This window comes from Zootoca vivipara, chromosome 11 (genome assembly GCF_965207765.1).
Source record: "Zootoca vivipara chromosome 11, rZooViv2.hap1.1, whole genome shotgun sequence".
Taxonomy (NCBI): Eukaryota; Metazoa; Chordata; class Lepidosauria; order Squamata; family Lacertidae; genus Zootoca; species Zootoca vivipara.
In genome coordinates, this window is record NC_142594.1 from 28,842,566 (window position 1) to 28,865,053 (window position 22,488).

Here is a 22,488-nt window from a genome sequence, read left to right on the forward strand (position 1 = left end):
TTCTGAGCCATACCTGGCTGCTTAGATGTGACAAACAGGTTTAAGCGTTCTCCCCAGCCCTGTGAGGTTGGACAGGTTGCAATGCAAGCTCAGCTCATTACTCTAAAATGCTGCCATCACCCGCATTTTTAACGCATTGCCTGAGCATGCAGTCAAATCACGCTACCTTGAAGCCATCTCTGTGTGTGGCCAACCCAGGCTATGCCAAAAACTCAATCACTTGAAGTGTCATAAGCAAAAAGGAAACTGAAATCCAAAAAGGTTAAACAAGCAAAATGCAAAATTACTTCCCCTATCCTATTTTGAGAAGTTGCTGGGAATAGAATGAACTCTGCTTAGCTGAAGTGTTTGGTAATTCCACTCCCATTCAGTTCTGTAGGGCTCCACCAGACTTCTGATAGCTTAGTAAATTAAGCATACAGCTGCTGGGATCCACAGCAACCCCATGAGCCTGGGAGGGCTAAATCAAATGTAATTTGGACATTTCCTGTAAAAAAAGATATCTTTACTTTTGGGGGCAATAGATTATTAAAGCCATGTTTAGCCAAGAATCAGATCACTGTCTAAAACTTGCAAAACCCTCCATGTGGTAATATGATACTCATAGCAATTGTGGAGAGATACATTATTCCACATCTCTAATTCAAAGGGATTTAAATTAAACATACGAACTTATATATGTTGTGAAAAATATTTCACAGTAAAGCAATCTATCTGCAATAAGGTGTATGTCTATTTTGTTTTTCTTTAGAGATACGCTGTACTGTCTAGCCCAGATAGAACCATGGATGCTTTTCTGAACAAGTTGTTTCTCTTTCCTAGACTGTTTTACAATTCTTTTTTTTTAATAGTTTTCCCAATGCTGATAGCTGGGCTGGCTGCTAGACTGAGGAACGGGAGTCATTTCTTTCCTCCATTTCAGACACATCCTGAATGTAATCCATCTTCTGTGACTAGCATCAAAGTATGTATACTTAAGTTCCAGTAGTTTAGGTTCAATGGTTAATCCAGTACTGGCAAAAAGGAGAGGAAAACCCTTATCTTCATAAATAAGATGTAGCAGTGGGGAAGGTAGAAACTTATCCTGACAAGTGTCGGGTTCTCTTCCTTTCACTCTACAGCTTTGTCATGGAAATGTCTTTTTCGCCTTTCTTAGAATTGTTCAGATCAATTTTTGACAGCTCCCACACGGATTCTGTGACTTTTGGTAGTCTGTGGCTTCTCTTCTGAATTGTCATCCATCACATATGGTGACCAGCAGCCATGTAACTATCTTTCTAGGAGATTTTTATTTTTTTAAAAAGACTGAAGCTTTTTCAAATTGCTATGGCTGCTTCACTGCTCCCACTGCACATGATAGCTGCTTCTATGCTATCTTTATAACCTTCTCATCATGATTTCCCGTGACTCCTGGCATATTTTTATTGCACTAGACATGAAATTCTTGGGTTTTTGTTTCTCCCCTTTCTCCGCAACCTCAATTAGAAAACAGTTTACTGCAACTGCCTCTACAATGAAGATAGTTGTGCTAGTTTATTCTTTGCTATAAGTATGCATAGTTAAAAGATGAATGACACATAAACTTTGCACTCAGAACTGAAAAGGATGAATTGTGGCCAAATGAAGGATAGTGTGTGAGCATTTGTCCCCTATCTCAAACTATTAGAACAAACATTTAAAGTAATGTAATACAGCCTGTCAAACAGTAAGTTCCTGTAAAGAAAAATCTAATCACAGAAACAAACACAAAGTCTAAGGAAATTAAAATCAATTCAACAAACTCAAACAATAAAACCATCCAGACGAACTCAAAAACGACACAAACATTTCATCAAATATAAAAATTGATCTTCCGTAAATGACTAGGTGACATCTCAGGGAAAGCCTTCCCAAACACAAATGTCAGTAGTAGTATACTTTTAAATAATTGCACATTTGTCAGGAAAACTTGAGATTTTCAACAGCTGTGGACTAAAACATGGTGATCATTTACAGATACTGAGGCATGCAGGTTTGCACTTGTATGCACAAACACAGCCAGATGTGCATTTTGTTTTATACTATGACTCATACTAATTGCATACTTCTCATAAAGGCACCATATTTACACTATTTGTATTTCCTAATGTGGAGGCACATAATATCAAATATCAAATTATAAAACCATAGAAAACTAAACAGAAAACCATGAATGTGATTTCTAAGAACCTGCACAGCCATAGTATTTAAAATGTCAGTGCATGTGTTTGTGATCACTGTGTCAAATTTCTTTGGGAATTGCTTCCCTGCTCCCTTTCTTGGATATGATACTCCCAGCTGTGTTTCTTTACTATATTAGTTCATGGTTTTAGTATATTAGATTTTCATCATGTTGATCATAAGCCACCTTGAGTGTTGCAAAACAGTGGAAAGGCAGGATGTGTTTTAATAATTTCATAAACATTTAAACAACTATACTAAAGATGTAGAGATGTAAAGCTATTAAACAGGAGGCAGATTGATTACACACACACACACACACACACACACACACACACACACACACACCAGACATCCTTCTGTGCATGCCACACAGTATGAGGATGGTATGCCTTTTGGTCCTCAGAAGACATGGTATTGAATAAGTAACCTACTGCAATGTCACAAATTTTGGCTGGCCATTTTCACCATAGCATGCCTTAATATATTGCTTAATCTGTTTTCCCACCTCAAATTATTTTTAATTAATTTTGCAAAAGCGAAACCTATCAGGGTAGGAATAAGGAGAACAAAGTTAATTATTCAAGACTCCATTGTGTCAGCCAATGCTCACATTCTGTAACCAATAAAGTTGTGGCCATTAACATTAACCTAAATTAGGTGTCCTTGTGTCTTTATTCTCCTGGGGGGTGGCTTGGGGGCCTTGACACACAAAGGGAACTGTAGCAGAGGCAGATTTAGGGGGGCACGACTGGTTCAGTCGCACTAGGCGCAGAGCTACGGGGGCACCGCTACTATGATTTAGAATAGAACATGGGAGGCAAGGGGCACCAAATCTTGGCATTACACAGGGCGCCACTGAAATTTGAGACCCCAAGGTCCAGCACTGACCATAGTGCGACTAGCTTGCACTGAAGAAAATCCAATTCTGCTAATACATGTGTGCATCACATTAGGGGAAGATACCTTTTTCTGTTTCCCTACTTTTAAAAAGATATATAATTTGAGATGCATATAAGCTTCTGTGCTTTATCAATAATTCATTGGTGGGAGGGGGTTGCTCCCAATTAATAAATGTTCACATTTTGTGGCAGGAAGTGACCCTTTCAGGTACTATGCCTGCTGCTGCAATGCACCTTTCTAAACTAGTTTCTGAATATATTTATCAGATTATGAAGAGCAAATATGGGAGAGTGTTGAGCTGAATGTCATAGGCCAATATGGGAGGTTTCAGTAATTAGAAATAATGTGCAATTTCTGCAACAGGAAAAAGAAGACAATAGAAATTAACCTTATCACAGGAGATAAGTACTTGTTTTAAAAACACAATAAAGAGAATGAAACAAAATCCTTCGTAAGCTCGGCTGCAGGAAAATCCTACATTTAATAATTTTACAAATTAGGCTTCCTGTAACAGAATTCAAAATGCATGACTACTCATTCCTTCCCAAAGCCAACTTTTGTTTCTCTTTAATGAGAAAAAGGGAAAGTCAGCAAAACAAAATGTCACCGTTAAATCATTTGGCAGCATTTTGTGTCAAAAATGTAATAGAAAAGGCACACATCATAGGAAAGGTTACTGCTCTTCCAGAACATCTTTTCGCTTGGTTCAGGGCTCATCCCTCTCCACAGCAGTGCAGGCACTACTGCTGCCTGCTCTCCCCGGGCTTAATGTGGCAGATGAAGGATGATGGCATTTTCAGCAGACCACAGTGCAGTGATTTTAGTGGTTATCTGACTGAAACCGATGCTATGATTTAGAATAACTGCTCTGTTTATGTGCAGTGGTAAAAGTCACTTACTACACAATCCTGCAATGTCAACTCATTGCTTCCATTATATATTCTCTTAGCATAGTTTCGTCGCAGATATGAAAGTCAGCGGGAATTAAAAGAAACTGCCTGCTACTTTTGCAGCTTCAGAGGGAAAGTACGCCACATTGAGAAGGTTCATGAAAAGATGCAAAACATAAATGCCTCACACACAGGACTGTCAAGCCCAGATACACTGTAATCGCTCGTTGCACTGGACTTTCAGATACTACTACAGTGGTACCTCAGGATAAGTACTTAATTGGTTCTGGAAGTCCGTACTTAACCTGAAGCGTACTTAACCTGAAGCGAACTTTCCCACTGAAAGTAATGGAAAGTGGATTAATCCGTTCCAGACGGGTCCACAGAGTACTTAAATTGAAAGTACTCAACCTGAAGGGTATTTAACCCGAAGTATGACTGTATTAGCACTTAAAAGGCAGTTCCCATATATTTTGCATCACATTTTAGCTATTTGTATCCCTTAAAAGAACTAAAAACAATTCACAAAACATGCCCATTTGCAGTTCTTTTAGCACTACATCCTGCGCACAGGCTTTTGGTAATATCAGAGTTAAACACCATCACTGTTAATACTACAAAGAATGTGCCTCCTGACATTACATAGAAACACATGAAGACTTTATACTAATTCAAAAACATTGATCGATGTAGCTCGGGATCAAGATTGACTACCCTCCAGACAATGGTCACTCCCTACCTTTAGATATGCTGCTGATTGGACTTTCATTATACAATAAACATCCCCCCAATTATATTTCTTAATAATAACACACATTCTTTATTATTACGGTCCAAAGAACTGCAAAAAAGCAAAGTACAGCAGATATATATTTAACAGTATTGATTTTATATTTAACATAGATTTCAACCCTATTTTGAGGAAGTATCTAAATTTATACTTCACTGTGAAAACTAGCATAACGTATGCTTATGCCACAATAAGGTTTCACTCAATTACCTATGTTTAATATAGATGTAATTTTAAAAATATGGATTGGATCCTGGCTTAGTCATGGCCAGGCATCCCCAAACTGCGGCCCTCCAGATGTTTTGGCCTACAACTCCCATGATCCCTAGCTAACAGGACCAGTGGTCAGGGATGATGGGAACTGTAGTCCAAAACATCTGGAGGGCCAAAGTTTGGGGGTGCCTGGTGATGGCTAAATTCAGTCCCATTAATTTCTATGGGGCAACACTCTAAGTCTTGATTCAAACTTAACAATTTTACTCTGGAAGCACTCTACTAAATGAACTAAAGTCTTGGGGGGGGGGGCGTTGCATTAGTCAAACTTATAACAATCAGTATTTGTGCAAATTCACAAGCTTTCTACTAATTATACTGCAAGACCGAGATCCAAAGCAATAATAGAAATGTTTATGCCACCTGTTGGTATGGTCCAAATCCAAATCCCACTCCCCCCCCCACATCTCAGGAGCTAGCAGAAGCCTGTTACATGAACGCCTATTGCTCAGCTATTCAATTAATGCTATTTAATATTTATTTATTATTATTGATTGTTATTTATTGTTATTTATTGTTCAGCAGTATTTATTCCAAAGAACCAGAGATATCTATATTATCTAGTTTCCTGATGTTCAGAGATGCCTGCTTAGAACTGAGTTTTCCTTCTGAGGTTGAAAACTCTTTCCGTTCTTCCACAAGTTTTGTTGGCAAAGTGATATGCAGCAACGAAATAAATCAACCAAAGAAGCACATAGGTAGATGCTACATCAAAACAGAGTAGGGTACGAGCAGTAGGACAGGGACTTCTCAATGATAATAGAATGCTCCACAAAATGATTCATCTATAAATGTTGACAGCAGTAATAAACAAGGCCTTGGAGTGCTATACACATTCACAGCAATGCTCATACACAGCCATTAAAATGGATACACTTGCTTAAAAAAATGTTATCTTAAGCAAGGCTATTCGTTTAAAATAACTCCATGGTGTTTTGACATTGCTCTAAGTTTATTTCCTGAGATATTCTTTACCAGTAGTCATTTCTTTGTCATGAGTTTCCCGGTAGCACTTTATACTGCAATCCTTTGCATCTATGTAGTACTCTCAGATCAGAGAACAAAGAAATAGTAAATGTGTATCTATATTCAGATAGCTTGGGGGGGGGTGAAGAAAAGGCGAAGAACCTCCCCAACCCACCATCAGAGGTGTTGCAGTCCTTTAAAGGTAATGTCAGGGACTGCATGCAAGTGGGGTGCATCGCCACCCCACCCTCATCCATACACAAACACATCCTATGCATTCATTCATTTTCTCTCTCTACCGTCTACCTCATCCAATCTGCTTTCGAGAAAACCTTCCACTGTGGAAGTTTCCTCCGCAATGCAATTAGAAAGCTAGAGGCCCAATCTGGATTGGAACCCTGGTGTCGAGGTAGAAGAGAATTAAACATTTGTTCCCTGGGGCAGTCATCTGGATTGGACCTACTGCACTTGAAATTTCCACTGGAATAAAGAATGCATTCACTGCAATGGATTCTTTGGGGGCAATGCAATTTGCAGGTGCAGAAGCTAGAACTGTGTCGGGGCCACAGTGGTGGTAAAAAGTTTTAAGCTCCTCTACCCTGCCATACCAGGAACACATTCCTGATCAGGCCCCTATCACCTGAGATTTGCTGCTGTTCCTCCTCTCTGCAGCCAGAGCAGAATGCAAAGAGGAGGAGGGTGGCGAGGAACAGAGGTTCCAAGGACTGCAATGGCCTACAGGCTGGCCAAAGGTTCCCCATCCCTGCCTAAAGCTGTACTGTCAAAAAGTTACAAAGAATCACACAAGGCAGTATTCACTACTGTGATGGCAACCATCAATCAACATTTTGTAAGAAAAACACTTTTAAATATTTCTATGAAAAATCAGTGGCAAGGATCCATAGAATCAGATACACCTAAAATGAGACTTTAGATTTGTGTTTCTGAAATGATAACCCATCCATCCTTGATTTGCCTCAGGGCAAATAACTTTAGAAACGGAGGGGACTTTTGAAAGCAGTATGTGAAATAGCTTGGGTAGTGCTGGATGGGAGTCTGCTCTTTAGAGGGAGAGGATTTCAAATTCTGCAAAATTTTAGGCGAGCCCCTGGGATTGTCTAAAGAAGCTGAATATGTTTCAGGTCTCTTTGATAAAGAATCAGATGGTTGAAGTAGTAGCCTCAGCATATTTTTTCCCCATAATCAAAATCTATAAAGCTCCTGTTTAAGCAATGATGGTCAAAATCCGTGGACTACCTACTACTCGTCCCTACAGATAATATTAAGGCATCTTGAATAGTATTGAATTAAATTAGCTTGTAACCCATGACATCACCCATGACAGATAGAATTAACTATAAAAAAGGAGAACAGCACAGCACTTTTTTTTAAGGAAGCAAAACAAACTCTCAGACTGCTACGTATAAACAGAATAGATTTAAAATGCAACTCTTTCCTAACTTAAAATTTCAATGTATGCATAAGCAATGCCCCAATTCATGTTTTAGTGACTGAAGTTCAACCCAAACAGGAAAAATTTGAGTTACTCAAAGAATGCCATGTTACAAGAAGGAATGTCGCTAAAATTGCAGAGATGTTCTCATTGTCGCAAAATTATATCATGTAAAATGTGATGAGAATCAGTTGTTGCGGAAAATGTTTTCAATAAATAATAAAAGAAATAAATTATGAAATACTGTATGGGAAATGCTCAAACTTGTTAATCTGACAAACCTTCAGAAGAAATGAAAATCTGTTACAGTGGGTAAGTCACCTATAATGAGACCCTGTGAGTTCACTTTATATAATCTTGGCATATGGATCTAACATTTGAAAGGTGTTTGGATTGATCATAGAGACTGCAACAAGACACGAGGGAGAAGAGCAGCCTTACTGGTATTAAGATATAAATGCCATAACTAGCACCTTAAATTGCATTCTGTGGGCTAAAGAAAGACATCATAGACCTGGTGCATAATTGCACTGTTTCCAGGAGACCACTGTAGTACGGTATATTCTGGCTGTCAAGTAATGGGCCTAGAAGCACTACAAGTCTGCATACTTGAACAACCAGGAGAGGCTGATCCCCATAAAAGATGACTGCTTCCCATTCACTCCAGGTCATGAGAACTGCCGGTTAAGATAATTTCAAGCCTTGATTAGATTCAGCTTCAGTAACCTCATGCATATAATGTCTCCCATAATAAATAAAGCACCATGAATGTATTTGCCTTCTTATACAAATAACATTTCCAATAACTATATTGACAAAAACACAAATGAAAACATAACACAACATAACACAGGGAGCAACCATCACTTAGTATTTTAGATGAACATAGAATCACCTTCTCATTGTCTCACAAGTTCAGAAGTCTCACACTGGGAACCACCACCATTTAGGTTTATAAGAGCAACCTCCAAAGTTTCTTGGGAAGAAACTATTTTTAGCAGGTAAGCTTCAGCAATATGGTGAAGTTTTCACATAAGTCAAGGAGGCTTCTTAGGACAAAGGACCTGAATTGATCATATACATCCTTTTAAATACAGTCTGTTTCTGAGAAGCAAGATCAATTCAATCGATAATAGTTCTAGCCACTGCTGAGAGATAGAAGATATTCTTGTGACCCATTTTTTAAAAACCAGTGCATTCTTAAAACAAAGGCACCCTACTGACAAATGGTGGAATTTTACTTCTGGCCAAAAGATATATATTTAATAACAAGCCTTGATGAAATGATAGGGCTACTCAAACAACTGTTCCAAATTTGTATTCATACAGTCCCAAACACTATCCTCCTGATGAAAAGGTGCGAGAAAGGAAAACTTAGAGGTGATTTTTATAGGATAACGAAGGAGGTCTATGTCTCAACTAAAAAGTGGGCAAGTCAATTAAAAATCTGAGTTGGCTAAATTAGACAGTCATGTTGAATAAATCTATCTCTATAAGTCAAGGTGTTACAGACAATTACATGCACTAATACTGACATGTATTTTCAGGCTGTGGTGTTCAAAAAGCATACTGTCTGAAGTACAAATGGTTTAAGCTGTAAAGTTTATACATAAACTCATAAATCCCCAGAGCAAACCTCTGCAGTTTATTAAAACACTGTGATTGAGAATAATGCAGAAAAGAATCATTTGATTCTCTTAGAAGTTTGAAGACTTCTAACAATCTTCCCCTTTTGGTTAAACTATGATGAGACACATGTAGGCAGCAAAAGTAACACAAATGCCAACTTTTAGAAACACAGTATATTATAAAGGTACTTTAATAAAAAGTTCAGAAGGGCAGACATGTGGTGGCGGTTAATATGTGAAGGTATAGGATATCACAAAAAAGAGGATTTAGCTTGACCTCACTGCAGCATCTAAAATCCTTGAGAGAAGCAAACTACAATGGGATTCATAATAGTCCTTCATTCTCAGTAAATAACTGCACTTACTTCGCTGAACTTCGACGTCATACTGTAGTTCTTCATTCTTCTTAGAACCCTCCAAACCTTGCACCCAAACAGAAGCAAACTACGCATAGTACTTGAATATTGTTCCAAGTTTCTTATTTGAGATAGTTCAGTAGAAAAGTGACACACTACAACTCAGTGTGCACGTAACACCAAACCAAATCATGACTTAACATGGACAGCAGCTGCCTTGCTCTTCCCTCAGTCCTGCTACTGCTGCACTGCTGTGAACTAAGCCATGGTTGGGCTTAGTGTGTCCTCTTGAACTGGGCCTGTTTGTGTCCTTCAGACCCTAAGCCAGGGCTAGGCAACCTAAGGCCTGTGGGCCGGATGCGGCCCAATCACCTTCTCAATCCGGCCCATGGATGGTCTGGGAATCAGCGGGTTTTTACATGAGTAGAATGTGTCCTTTTATTTAAAATGGGTTATTTCTAGGAATTCGTTTTCCCCCGTCCCCCCAAAATAGTCTGGCCCATCACATGGCCTGAGGGATGGTGGACAGGCCCACGGCTGAAAAAAGTTGCTGACCCCTGCCCTAAGCTGTAAACCAAGTGGAAACTTGGGCTAGAGCTTGTGCTCTGTCTGAAGTGAGATAAAACCACAAGTCTGGGTTTAGATGATACACCAAACCAAGGCTCAGTGTAACAGCAGGAGCAAAGGAGAAATGAACTGCTCTCCAGAAACCTTCACATTTAAATGTTAATGGTAGATAATAGCTTGGCTTAGTGTGAACTGGATCACAGATATCTTTTGGCTTTCAGTTAAGCTCACTTGCAGCTAAATTGTCTCTTTTGTCTATTCTCTGTTTGTATTCCTTCGCTTTAACGCTTACCTCCCAAGTCGCAGTAGCGTCTCATTTGTGCTCCTGCAAGATCCTGGCTTTCATAGATGTTTAACAAAAAGTTCATGGCAAAATTAAGCAATTTTTTTTGTGTTTCCTTACAGAAACGGTAAAAAGTAGTTCCCTGCTCAATGTATATTTTACAAGAGCCCATTTACAAGTTCTCTCATTTTAAAGAGAAATTCAAAATTGGCAGCTGCTGCATTTTTATTACATAATGAAACTAAGTCAGAATTTCATAAATCATTCCTTTTTCTCAGGGCAGACAAAGGGGCAGCTAATGAAGTTAAGAAGAAACCATCTGAGTACTATTCATTAACACCTACAATTCATTAAACAATCACAACACCTTCTTGATTTGAATTCAGAATCACAAAGTATACCCCGTAACATCTTAACAGCTCATCAGAAGAACAAACAACATGAGGCATTTTCCAGATTGCGCTAAGATAAAACATTTGGAAATATTTAAGAAAAGGGCACAATGATCTTTGTATCTCATGAATGAAGCAAAGTTAACTTCAAAAAACTTTCATGGTAGAGGATCAGTAGGTGAAGATTGATAGCTGTCAAAATGGGTGCCTTGTTTACCTTTGTAACCCATTAAAGAATCCTGGTAACTCACCCTGACAAAAGAAAATTAATTCTCTTTTGTTAGGAAAACATTACTCTAGTTATTTACATCTAAATCCACAGGAAAAAGTTATGTGGCAAGTCAATAAATGGATCAAACCACTGTTTCTGACGCAATGCTTCCCTCAATTTAGAATTTTTTAAATTAAAAAAAGTTCTGTATTAAGACGTCATTCATTACAGTCACAAAGATGGAACTTTAATCCACTCTGGAAAAGGTCACCGCATCAAACCTACCTGACTAGATTTTCATTATCCCCAGTTCCCTTACATGTGGCACATTCGGTTCTTAAATCTTCAGACTTAGGCTTCTTTTGTACTACAGACTGTCTTTGTCTTCTTTCTCTAGGAATACGTTCCTATCAATAGAAGAAAACAGAAAAAGGTGGAAGAAGAGCACAAGACTTATTTCAGCAACACTATTCATTTAAATGGCAACATTTTCACCAATTTAACTGAAAATAAATTAATTTCTCAAAATTCCAACCTCAGGTTTTTCTTCTTCAGGAATGTAGCTTCGTTTTCGTCCTCGAGTTCTCTAAAAGTAAATATATTTTAAAATTAATGACATTCAAGCGGAACAGAACAAACCTAGACACCAAGCATGCATCTATTTGTGAAATTTAGGGGTAAGTACCCATTACCTGGGACCCTGGTGGAGCTGTGGGTTAAACCACAGAGCCTAGGGCTTGCTGATCAGAAAGTCGGCAGTGAGCTCCCTTTGCTCGGTCCCAGCTCCTGCCAACCTAGCAGTTCGAAAGCACGTCAAAGTGCAAGTAGATAAATAGGTACCGCTATAGCGAGAAGGTAAACGACGTTTCTGTGTGCTGCTCTGGTTCGCCGGAAGCGACTTTGTTTTGCAGGCCACATGACCTGGAAGCTGTACACCAGCTCCCTCAGCCAGTAACGCGAGATGAGCGCCGCAACCCCAGAGTCGGTCACGACTGGACCTAATGGTCAGGGGTCCCTTTACCTTTACCAATCCTTACATAGACAAAATGGCACAGATGTACACCCAGGAGGAGGTATCAGCAGGCTTGAGTGAAACCCCAAAATCTGCTGAAAAATCTTCCTGCTTGGCAGGGGGTTGGACTGGATGGCCCTTGTGGTCTCTTCCAACTCTATGATTCTATGATTCTATGATTCTATGATTATGGGGGAGGAAATGTAAGGGGGAAGAGAAACAGTCCAATGAAGACTGGGTTTGCTCAGCAGCCACAGAACAATGAAAAAGTTGGAAAAGAAAAAAAGGGGAAGTGGAATCAGTTGGCTGGGAATGGCTAGCGAAGAGGAAGATGCGACTGCTTCACCCTAGAACAGGCATAGGCAACCTTGGCTCTCCAGATGTTTTGGAACTACAACTCCCATGATCCCTGACCACTGTCCCTGTTAGCTAGGGATCATGGGAGTTGTAGTTCCAAAACATCTGGAGAGCCAAGGTTGCCTATGCCTGTCCTAGAATATTACCAGATCTTCTAATGCATCAGGAGAGACATTCACACAAACATGTATCTTACATGTGTATTAGCCCCAGGCTAATTTTGGGGAATTAGCAGTATTAGTCCTTACTGAAACTTTTTTTGGAGATGACTGCATGCACATGAAAAGAACTGTATTGGTTTTGATAACCTTGCTTAATTTGGGGGATTTGGAACAGACCAACCTAAGCCTGCTTGCTCCAGAAAGCCAGAAATAATTGCTGCAATACTAACATTTATTTGTAAATGAATAAAGGTTTAAAGGTGGTAACTTGCCAATATAAAACAATTTAGAAATTACAAAAGCAGCCTTGCAGATTTGAAATACCACAACAGAAACAACACAGAAAATAATGGGTAAATAATACATGTTGCCTGAGAAATATACTTAAATGTTACTTGAAAGATACAGTGGCACCTCTAGTTAAGAACTTACCGTGTTTCCCCCTTTTTAAGACACCGTCTTATAACTTTTTTTCCTCAAAAAAACACACAGTGTCTTATTTTCAGGGGATGTCTTTTTTTAAAAAAAAATTATTACTGTTTTTATTACAGTACTTGTATAATACAGTATTACAACTTGTGGCGGGCTGGACCGTGTGTGTGTGCGCGCACACACACACATACACATACGCCCATGCCTTCCCTCCCTCCCCGCGTTCAGATGGAGCAGGCTGGGCTGGGGAGGGGGCACCCCGTCGACACTGGGTCTCAGCTTGCGCTGAGGGGCCGCAGCCACCCTGTCAGGAAGGGCCCCTATCCCGGGGTGTCCATGACCGTGCTGCTACCCGGTAATGTGCCACCGCCAAGCAGCACAGAGGAGTCCTCCTCCTCCTTCTCTTACTGCTCCTTCTCCCTCCTCGCAGGCTCTCTGCTCCGCGGCGCTGCTGGGCTCTCCAAGCGTTCTGCACTGCAGCAGCCGCCGGTTCTGGGCTGCGGTGCGTGCAAATGGCCCGGTAGGTCGGGTCTCCACACAAGGCGCCTTCGCCGCCGTAGCTGCAGGCTTCCCGCCGGGGCCGCCTGCAAAGCGCCGCGCCGAGGCTCCCCGAGAGAAGGCGTGCAGGGGCTGAAGCCAGAGGCAGCGGGGGGCATATTCCGGCCCCGGTGATGTCAGGCCTCCCCATGGGAACGGGAACGGGACTGGGGGGGGGAATCTCGCTCAGCTTCGTCACTCTCCCGGACAGCAGCAGCAGCGAGAGGAGTGCACGCTCGTCCCTGGCGTCACAGCCTCAAGCGCAGGCTGGGGAAGAGGAGGCGAAGGAGGCGCGCTCAGTGCGGTGGGGGCTGAGGCATGGTGGAGTGCCCCGAGCCTCTGGGAGCCGGCAGGAGGAGGAGGAGGCTTGCCGGGTCGTCACCCAGCAGCGCGCGCAGAGCACCCCGAGCCTCCGGCAGCCAGCAGCAACAACAACAATCCCAGAGGCTCGGGGCGCTCCACGCACGCTGCTGGGTGACGACCCGGCAAGCCTCCTCCTCCTCCTGCCGGCTCCCAGAGGCTCGGGGCACTCCACCATGCCTCAACCCCCACTGAGCGCGCCTCCTTTGCCTCCTCTTCCCCAGCCTGCGCTCGAGGCCACGGTGCATGCAGCCGCCTGCTGCCCAGCCTTTTTGTTCTCCTAACCCCTCCGTCTTGCCTACCTCGAGCCTCACATTGTTCGCCTCTTCGCCCGCAACTCCCTCCCGAGATGCGGAAAGCTGCTTCGCGCAGCGGCATCCGCCGAAAAGCAGTGTGACTCTCGCGCCCCCTCTCCTTCCCCCCCTCAGGAGTCCAGCGCAAGGTCCGGCACTGAGCTCTGCCTGCGGGGGCCCCGGAGGATCCGCGCACACCCTTGCCTCCCCCTCGGTGGCCCTGTTCGGCGGCAGCCCACGCCGCTTGCCAGACATCCCTCTTCGCTGTGACTTCTTTCTCTGCTTCTCCTCCTCTTGCCAGCATGCTGGGTCCCACTGGCTGGCTGGGGCACTCAGCGGTCTCGCTCCGCGGAGTATGGCTTATTTTCGGGGTATGGCTTATATTTCCTAAACGCTTAAAATCCTGCTATGGCTTATACCGTGTTTCCCCTTTTTTAAGACGTAGTCAGAAAGTAAGACATGGCAGGGTTTTTTTAGAAGTAGGAGAAATAAGACGTACCCTGAAAGTAAGCCATAGTGCCGCCATTGTCCCCATCGCCAGCAAAGCAGCTACCGGTAGAGGCGTGGGGGGGAGGGAGACGCCTCTTGCCGGAGTTCTGCCCCGCCTGCTCCTGACTCGCGGGGAGAACAAAAGGGAGAGGCGAGGAAAAAAAGACGCCACTTCCTGTTCCTGCCGGGAGCAGCAAACCAGCGAGAGGCGCGGGAGAAAAAGGCGCCTCTTGCCGGAGTTCTGCAGCCTGCTTCTAGCGTGCAGGGAGCCAGAGAGCGAGAGGTGGGGAAAAAAAAAAGACTCCTCTTGCCCGAGCCCTGCCGCCACCGGGACTCAGAGGAAACTTGCCGACAAAGACGACTGAAGGAGCGAGAAGCACTGTCGCGTGCAAGGAGATAAATATAGGAGATAAAAACTGTAAGGAACCCCTGTTGAGAACTTGGCGCTTTTGAAGCTTCTCTCCTTCTTTCCCTCCTCCCGTTTTTTTAAGGTAGCATTGCCCCAAGGATCGCTTTGCTCCTGCTCCTCCTTGCCCAGCTGATTTGTGGCTGAAGGAGGGGTGATTCCTTAAAAATCTGCCGAGGAAACGATCCTTATGGAGGACAGGGAAGTTTTTTTCCCTCTCCCTCCTTGCGTTTATCAAGGCAGCTTTGCCTGAAGGCAGATTTCCTCCTGCTTATCCCTGCCCAGCCACTGGTGTTTGTGGCTGAAGGAGGGGTGATTCCTTAAAAATCTGCCGAGGAAACGATCCTTATGGAGGACAGAGAAGTTTTTTTCCCTCTCCCTCCTTGCGTTTATCAAGGCAGCTTTGCCTGAAGGCAGATTTCCTCCTGCTTATCCCTGCCCAGCCACTGGTGTTTGTGGCTGAAGGAGGGGTGATTCCTTAAAAATCTGCCGAGGAAACGATCCTTATGGAGGACAGAGAAGTTTTTTTCCCTCTCCCTCCTTGCGTTTATCAAGGCAGCTTTGCCTGAAGGCAGATTTCCTCCTGCTTATCCCTGCCCAGCCACTGGTGTTTGTGGCTGAAGGAGGGGTGATTCCTTAAAAATCTGCCGAGGAAACGATCCTTATGGAGGACAGAGAAGTTTTTTTCCCTCTCCCTCCTTGCGTTTATCAAGGCAGCTTTGCCTGAAGGCAGATTTCCTCCTGCTTATCCCTGCCCAGCCACTGGTGTTTGTGGCTGAAGGAGGGGTGATTCCTTAAAAATCTGCCGAGGAAATGATCCTTATGGAGGACAGAGAAGTTTTTTTCCCTCTCCCTCCTTGCGTTTATCAAGGCAGCTTTGCCTGAAGGCAGATTTCCTCCTGCTTATCCCTGCCCAGCCACTGGTGTTTGTGGCTGAAGGAGGGGTGATTCCTTAAAAATCTGCCGAGGAAACGATCCTTATGGAGGACAGAGAAGTTTTTTTCCCTCTCCCTCCTTGCGTTTATCAAGGCAGCTTTGCCTGAAGGCAGATTTCCTCCTGCTTATCCCTGCCCAGCCACTGGTGTTTGTGGCTGAAGGAGGGGTGATTCCTTAAAAATCTGCCGAGGAAACAGATCTTTATGGAGGAGGACAGGGAAGCTTCTCTCCTCCCCTCCCTCTTCCATTTATTTTAAAAAACAACCAAGGGCTTTTCCATATGACCTGTTTGTTGGCATTCAAACTCAAAGCTTTTAGTCTTTATCATCCAGACTTCATTGAGCAAGCATTCATTCCAACTTGCTTGTGGAGGGTGTTTGCAGGTTTTTCCATTGACAATTTGTTCATCCCACAGTTCTCAGTGGATTTCAAGTTTCCAAACAACACAAAGTTCCAATAAAAACAACAAAGTGGTTTTGTTGCACTAGGACAACTCAGCTCTTTAATCCACTTTAATTGTGCCAAACTTAAAATTGCAATATGCTCTTGAGTCCCCTGTCCTGAGGTGCCAAAATTTAATCTTTTTAGCCATTTCTGGACACCTAAAAGCAGCCATTTAACATTTTTCTCTATCCCCCCATAACCAGCCAGAAACAACCCCCAGACAATATGGCTGCAAAAAGAAGGAGCTATACAGTTGAGTACAAGAAAGGAATTGTGGAGGACTCCCAGGGCAAGAATCTTACAGCTTTCTGCAAGGAGAAGAATTTGGATATCCGAATGGTCCAAAAATGGCGGGCAGAATACGATAACCTCAGTCTACAGGTGGTCATAGGAAATGCTAAGAAGCGTAAGTGTGGTGCAGGTCGGCAACCTTCAGTTCCTGAGCTGGAAGACATGATCAGTGAGTGGATCGCTGAAAGGAGAGCAAAGGCTTTGGTTGTGCGCAGGGCTGATATTCAAGCATTTGCCCTAGCAATGGCATCACAATTTGAAGTATCCCCTGAATTCAAAGCATCACAACACTGGCTGGATGGCTTCCTTCAGCGATATGAACTGTCTCTCAGAAAATCAACAACACTGTTTAGGTTGGAAGATGCTGAAGTTGTTAAGCGAGCACTTGCATTCAAGTCCTTTGTTGATGGCATCGACTTTTCTAAATACCAACTTTGCAACATGATTGCTATGGATGAAACTGCAGTGTTTATGGGCCAAGGAGCCCAAACAACAATTGAACAGAGGGGTGCCTCCTCAATCTACGTTCCCTCCACTGGTCATGAAAGTTCTCGAGTTACCTGTATTTTGGCAATTCGTCTGGATGGAAAGAAAGCCACACCTGTTATCATCGCTAAGGGCAAGAAAGATAAGATTGAACGTGTTTCTGGCATTTATGTTCTGGAATCCGAAAAAGCCTGGTGCACACAAGCAGTTATAAGGAGGTGGCTTGATTTAATGCTGCCACTTGTTACGCGAGGTGGTCAAAGAGGTCTGCTAGTCTGGGATTCAGCCAGCACTCACCGCGCTAAAGACATGAAGAAGTTCCTTGCAGAGAGAAGAATAGATCAAATAATGATTCCTGCAGGAATGACTGCCTATCTGCAGACTCTTGATATTGCAATAAACAAGCCATTCAAAGACCATTTGCGTATGGAAATCAACGACTACATTGAAAATAGAATGACAAGAAATCAGCGTGGAAACTTTGTGAAACCTAACCTGCAAGAGGTCGTGAATTGGGTGAAGAATTCATGGGATAAAATCACTGAAAGTGTTGTTGCCAATGCACTCCGAGCAGGTTACCTGGATAAGAGGTGCTCATTTACTGAGAGCTCTATCGCTCAACATGAAAGATTGGGGCCAATGGTTCTAAAGGAACTGGAATTGCAAGAAATGAAGGATGGAATTCCGGGTTTGGAGTGTTATGATGATGTTCCAGAAGAAGACGACTTAACTATAATTGAATAAATGTTGATTGTTGTATGCTCCAGAAGAAGATGACTTAATTTTAATTGAATAAATGTAGATTGCTGTACCGTACCATACTGATGCAATAAAAATAAGACATCCCACTGAAAGTAAGCCACCCTGTGTTTTTTTGAGGGAAAAAAGTTATAAGACGGTGTCTTAAAAAAGGGGAAACACGGTATTATGACTACGTCTAAAAATAGGGGAAACACGGTAATTCGTTCCGGAGGTCCGTTCTTAACCTGCAACTGTTCTTAACCTGAGGTACCACTTTAGCTAATGGGGCCTCCTGCTGCCGCTGCTCCACCAGAGCACGATTTCTGTTCTCATCCTGAAGCAAAGTTCTTAACCTAAGGTACTATTTCTGGGTTAGCGGAGTTTGTAACCTGAAGCGTTTGTAACCTAAAGTGTTTGTAACCTGAAGCGTTTGTAACCCGAAGTACCACTGTGCTGGGAAGAGACTAAAAGCGGAGAGCTGCCTACTGTGTTTCTCCAAAAAAATAAGCCATACCCCGAAAATAAGCCATAGTGATAGGCAGTTTAACCTTGTAGGTTAAACTGTACCATACTTAATAAAAAAAATAAGACATTCCCTGAAAATAAGCCACCATGTGTTTTTTTTTTTGAGGGAAAAATAAATATAAGACGGTGTCTTATTTTTGGAGAAACACGGGGATTCATGAGGCAGAGTTTTAAAGATCCAGCTTTGCTTTGGGGGAAACAAGGGGGGAAAGGTTACATGTATAGCACAGGCAACCTCTGATTTCCACGGGGGTTGCATTCCGGATCACTGCGCACTTGCCTGAAATTGAAACATCCGTTCCGCCCCAGTCCCCGTTCCACACTTATAGTGACATCTTTTATTACGTTTCTGGGTTACTTCCGGGTCAGTACACATATTGGTCGCGCCTAAAATACGGTAGGAGTTGCCTGTAGCAGAAATCCTGTTTTGCAACAACCACGTTAGAGTAAGACTGGGAAAATACAGGAGATGAACCGGACATGAATCTGGCAGGGAATTCTGAATCTGAAATCTAAGATGTGCTGGCAGCCTATTATATTTTGTAACCATTAACACTTTAAATTATATTTCTGCTAATAGACAGAGTACTTTGTCCCTTGAGATTCTGGCAAAAACAGTTCATATGCCTAAACAGAGAAGAGGGTCAAACTGTGATGTAAGAGCATTGATCACTCCATTCCAGCCTTGGTATGCTTCTACAAAAGATGTGCAACCTTCTAATAACTCCAGCTGATAGCAATATGCATACATTCATGTCTCCGATAAAAAAATCAACAAGGTATTTAATTTGTTCGGTAGCCTTCCCACAATCTGGATAAAAAATACGGTGCAACAGAACCACGTCTATACTGCAAAAGCTTAATACTTTATTTATTTCAAAAATAATAAGCTATGCTTTCCAAATCAATCTTTAAGTACCTGCTCAGCTTAAGGTACTTAAATACCATTAAAAACATTTTAAGCAACAACACAAGATTTAGCCCCCCCCCCTCACTTCCCCGTTAAACCCACATAGCATGTGCTGAAGACACACTAACTGTTTTAAGATACTAAGGATCTGATAGCTGGTAGATATTGCCTGTTCCTATCTTCTTGTAGGGAAGAGAAAAGAACCAAAGCTAAATGTATGATTTTTTTTAAAAAAAAACTTTGTACCAACATAATGATTTTCCCACCCCCAAAATAAAAGAGGTGGATGGCTGGGCTCTTGTCTCATGGGGTTCACATATAAAATGCTTACAAAACATTTGTGGAGACTGCATTATTATGTCTATGTTGATTAAATGTATTAACAATTAACAATGAAATTCAATAAAGGGCACATATAGTTGGCTGCACACACGTGTCTTGAAAATCTACGCCACCAGTTGCACATGAATCTCTTGAAAATTCAGCAAGACATTAAGTGCAAGAAGTGCCTCTGAACTAGGGGAATTCCAATTGTTCAGTGTTAACTAGGGCAATTAAAGCAAGCCCTATTGTCAAATTATACAGCTTTAAATTAATGCAGACTGAAATGCGTACAAAGACTGATGCCAGCAGCTACTGGCAGACAGTCCTGAAGCGTACTAATTATATATCAGCATTAAAAGACATATGGAAATACCAACTTTTTAAATATATATATATATACAAAACAAGCAAGCATGGAAAACAAATTGTTGATTCAAGCACTCCATTTATAAAACTGGAAATCTGCAACATATTTCAGCAAAGTGCAACACCATCTGCTTTCATTGGCCACTAGCATACAGCAGATGGAACAGTTATCACACCAGAAGTGTCAACTATTTCAACACTGCCAATTGGTGGTGCAACATAATTTAATTTAGTTTACACTTACAATGTCAAGGAAAGGAAACCAACTAAAAAGCCTGAAAGGGCTCAGCGAACCAAAACAACATTCCTTAAGTTTGCAGATCAAGCAAACAAGTCACATCCAGAAGTCCAGATTGAGATAAATGAGCAATCTTTTTACATGGCAATATTAACAGCACCATTTAGGGAACAATAAATCTATTTCACAACATTATAAAAAGCTTGATCAACCCTGGTCAGGAGTGCATGTACTCTGGTATCTTGTCTGACAGAGATCATTTCTGGACACCGAACGAAAACTATTATGCGTTATTATAAAACTTCAATCTTTATCAATCACTTTCAGACTATGGCAATTTATTGTTCAAAAATGTTCTTCACTAGAAGTGCTATGCCCTTCTCTCAGTTGACACTCCTTTCAATTAGGTCTGCTGGGCGTTTCTAGAACGTATTTACTGGCCAGTATCAGAACCTCATTGCTGTAAAAGGAATTTATCTAAGAAGTTTTAAACCAGTGGCCTCTAAAATTAGCATTATGTAAAACAGAGGTCCCCTATCTAAGGGCCGGATGCAACCCAATAGCCTTCTAAATCCGGCCCACAGACGGTCCGGGAATCAGCATGTTTTTACATGAATAGAATGTGTCATTTTATTTAAAATACATCTCTGGGTTATTTGTGGGGCCTGCCTGGTGTTTTCACATGAGTAGAATGTGTCCTTTCATTTAAAATGCATCTCTGGGTTATTTGTGGGGCCTGCCTGGTGTTTTCACATGAGTAGAATGTATCTTTTCATTTAAAATGCATCTCTGGGTTATTTGTGGGGCACAGGAATTCGTACATTTTTTTTTCTTTCAAAATATAGTCCGGCCCCCCACAAGGTCTGACTGAGGGACAGTGGACCAGCCCCCTGCTGAAAACGTTTGCTGACCCCTGATGTAAAATAATAAGTACCACCTAATGTATATTTCAAATAATTTATTATTCCTTATGAACATACTTTCACACACTAAAATTTCTCCCAGGGATGCTTGAGAATTTTGTTGGTCCATATTTTTTAAGTAAACAGACCCACTTCACATCTCCTGGACTATAGTTTATTAAAATTTTGAAACATACTGCTCAGTTCTAAAAATGTATCAAAATGTGTATTTTAGGGTAAAACACATTGGGCAAGATTATGATTTTTATTCAGTTTTTTAAAGACACCATTTGTAGATTTATGCAGAAACAGGGCAGAAGATTCCAGGGAGTTGGACTAGATAATCCTCAGGGTCCTTTCTAACTCTACAATTCTAGGATTCTGAAAACAGACTTATGAATGAATACATAAGTGCTTTACATGTAGAAGGTTCCAGGGTCTATCTCTGGCATACTAGTTACAATAATCAGGGTAGCAGGTGAAGCAAAATACCTCTACTGGGAACTCTGGAGAGCTGCCACTAGTCAGAGTAGAGGGGAATAGGCTAGACAAATTATTATTATGATTGTTTACATATCCAAATGGCTTCTAAGTGGTTTACAGTCATACCTCAGGTTGCGAACGTGATCTGTCCGGGAGCCACGTTCGCAACCCAGTGTTTGCAACCCGTAGCGCCGCGTCTGCACACACGCGTGACTCAATTTGAAACTTCTGAGCATGACGTCATTTTCTGTTTTGGGGAATGCGCGAGCGCCAAAACCCGGAAGTAACCTGTTCCGGTACTTCCAGGTTTGCCACATAGTGCAACCCGAAAACGTGCAACCCGCAGCGTTCACAACCCGAGGTATGACTGTACAACCATTTATAAAATCCATACATACGGTAATTAAAATACACAATAAAACAGTTCAAACAAAGCATAAAAACATTCTTAGTTAAAACCTGTAATAAAACATGTCAGTTAGATTACAACAATTAAAAAACAATTTAAACAATGTGATCAGAAGGTCAAGTTTAGGAGAATGCTTGCCTAAAGAGGTGTGTTTTCAAGAGCCGACAGAATGCCAATACTGATGGAATTTCAGCAGGGAGGATATTCCAAAAAACTGCTTTTACCAGTGGAAAAAATCCATCCAAAAGCCAGTAATCAGCAGGGCCCTAGCAAAACAGAATTCTATTTACTGATCTTAATGCTATCAGTGCTATGGTCCATGGGGTCGTGAAGAGTCGGACACAACTAAACGACTAAACAAAACAACAACAACAACAACGCCATCACTAGGCAATGGAGGGGAACATGGTTTTTCAGGTAACTTGGTGTGCAGTTATTTAGGGTTTTGTATGTAAGTAGGTTAAACCACAGAACC

At 42.0% G+C, this 22,488-nt stretch overlaps 1 protein-coding gene across 14 annotated transcripts in view; it reads right to left on the bottom strand.

Moving 5' to 3' along the window:
* PHF14 (PHD finger protein 14) overlaps positions 1-22,488 on the bottom strand; it is a 146,572-nt gene that overhangs the window by 66,681 nt on the left and 57,403 nt on the right. For all 14 annotated transcript variants that reach the window (XM_088654004.1, XM_088653999.1, XM_088654001.1 and 11 more), the window contains 2 exons: positions 11,447-11,497; positions 11,197-11,318 (listed from right to left, as the gene is read on the bottom strand). In XM_088654004.1, coding sequence (XP_088510130.1) covers positions 11,197-11,318; positions 11,447-11,497 — 173 coding nt within the window. The remainder of the gene's footprint in view (positions 1-11,196; positions 11,319-11,446; positions 11,498-22,488) is intronic.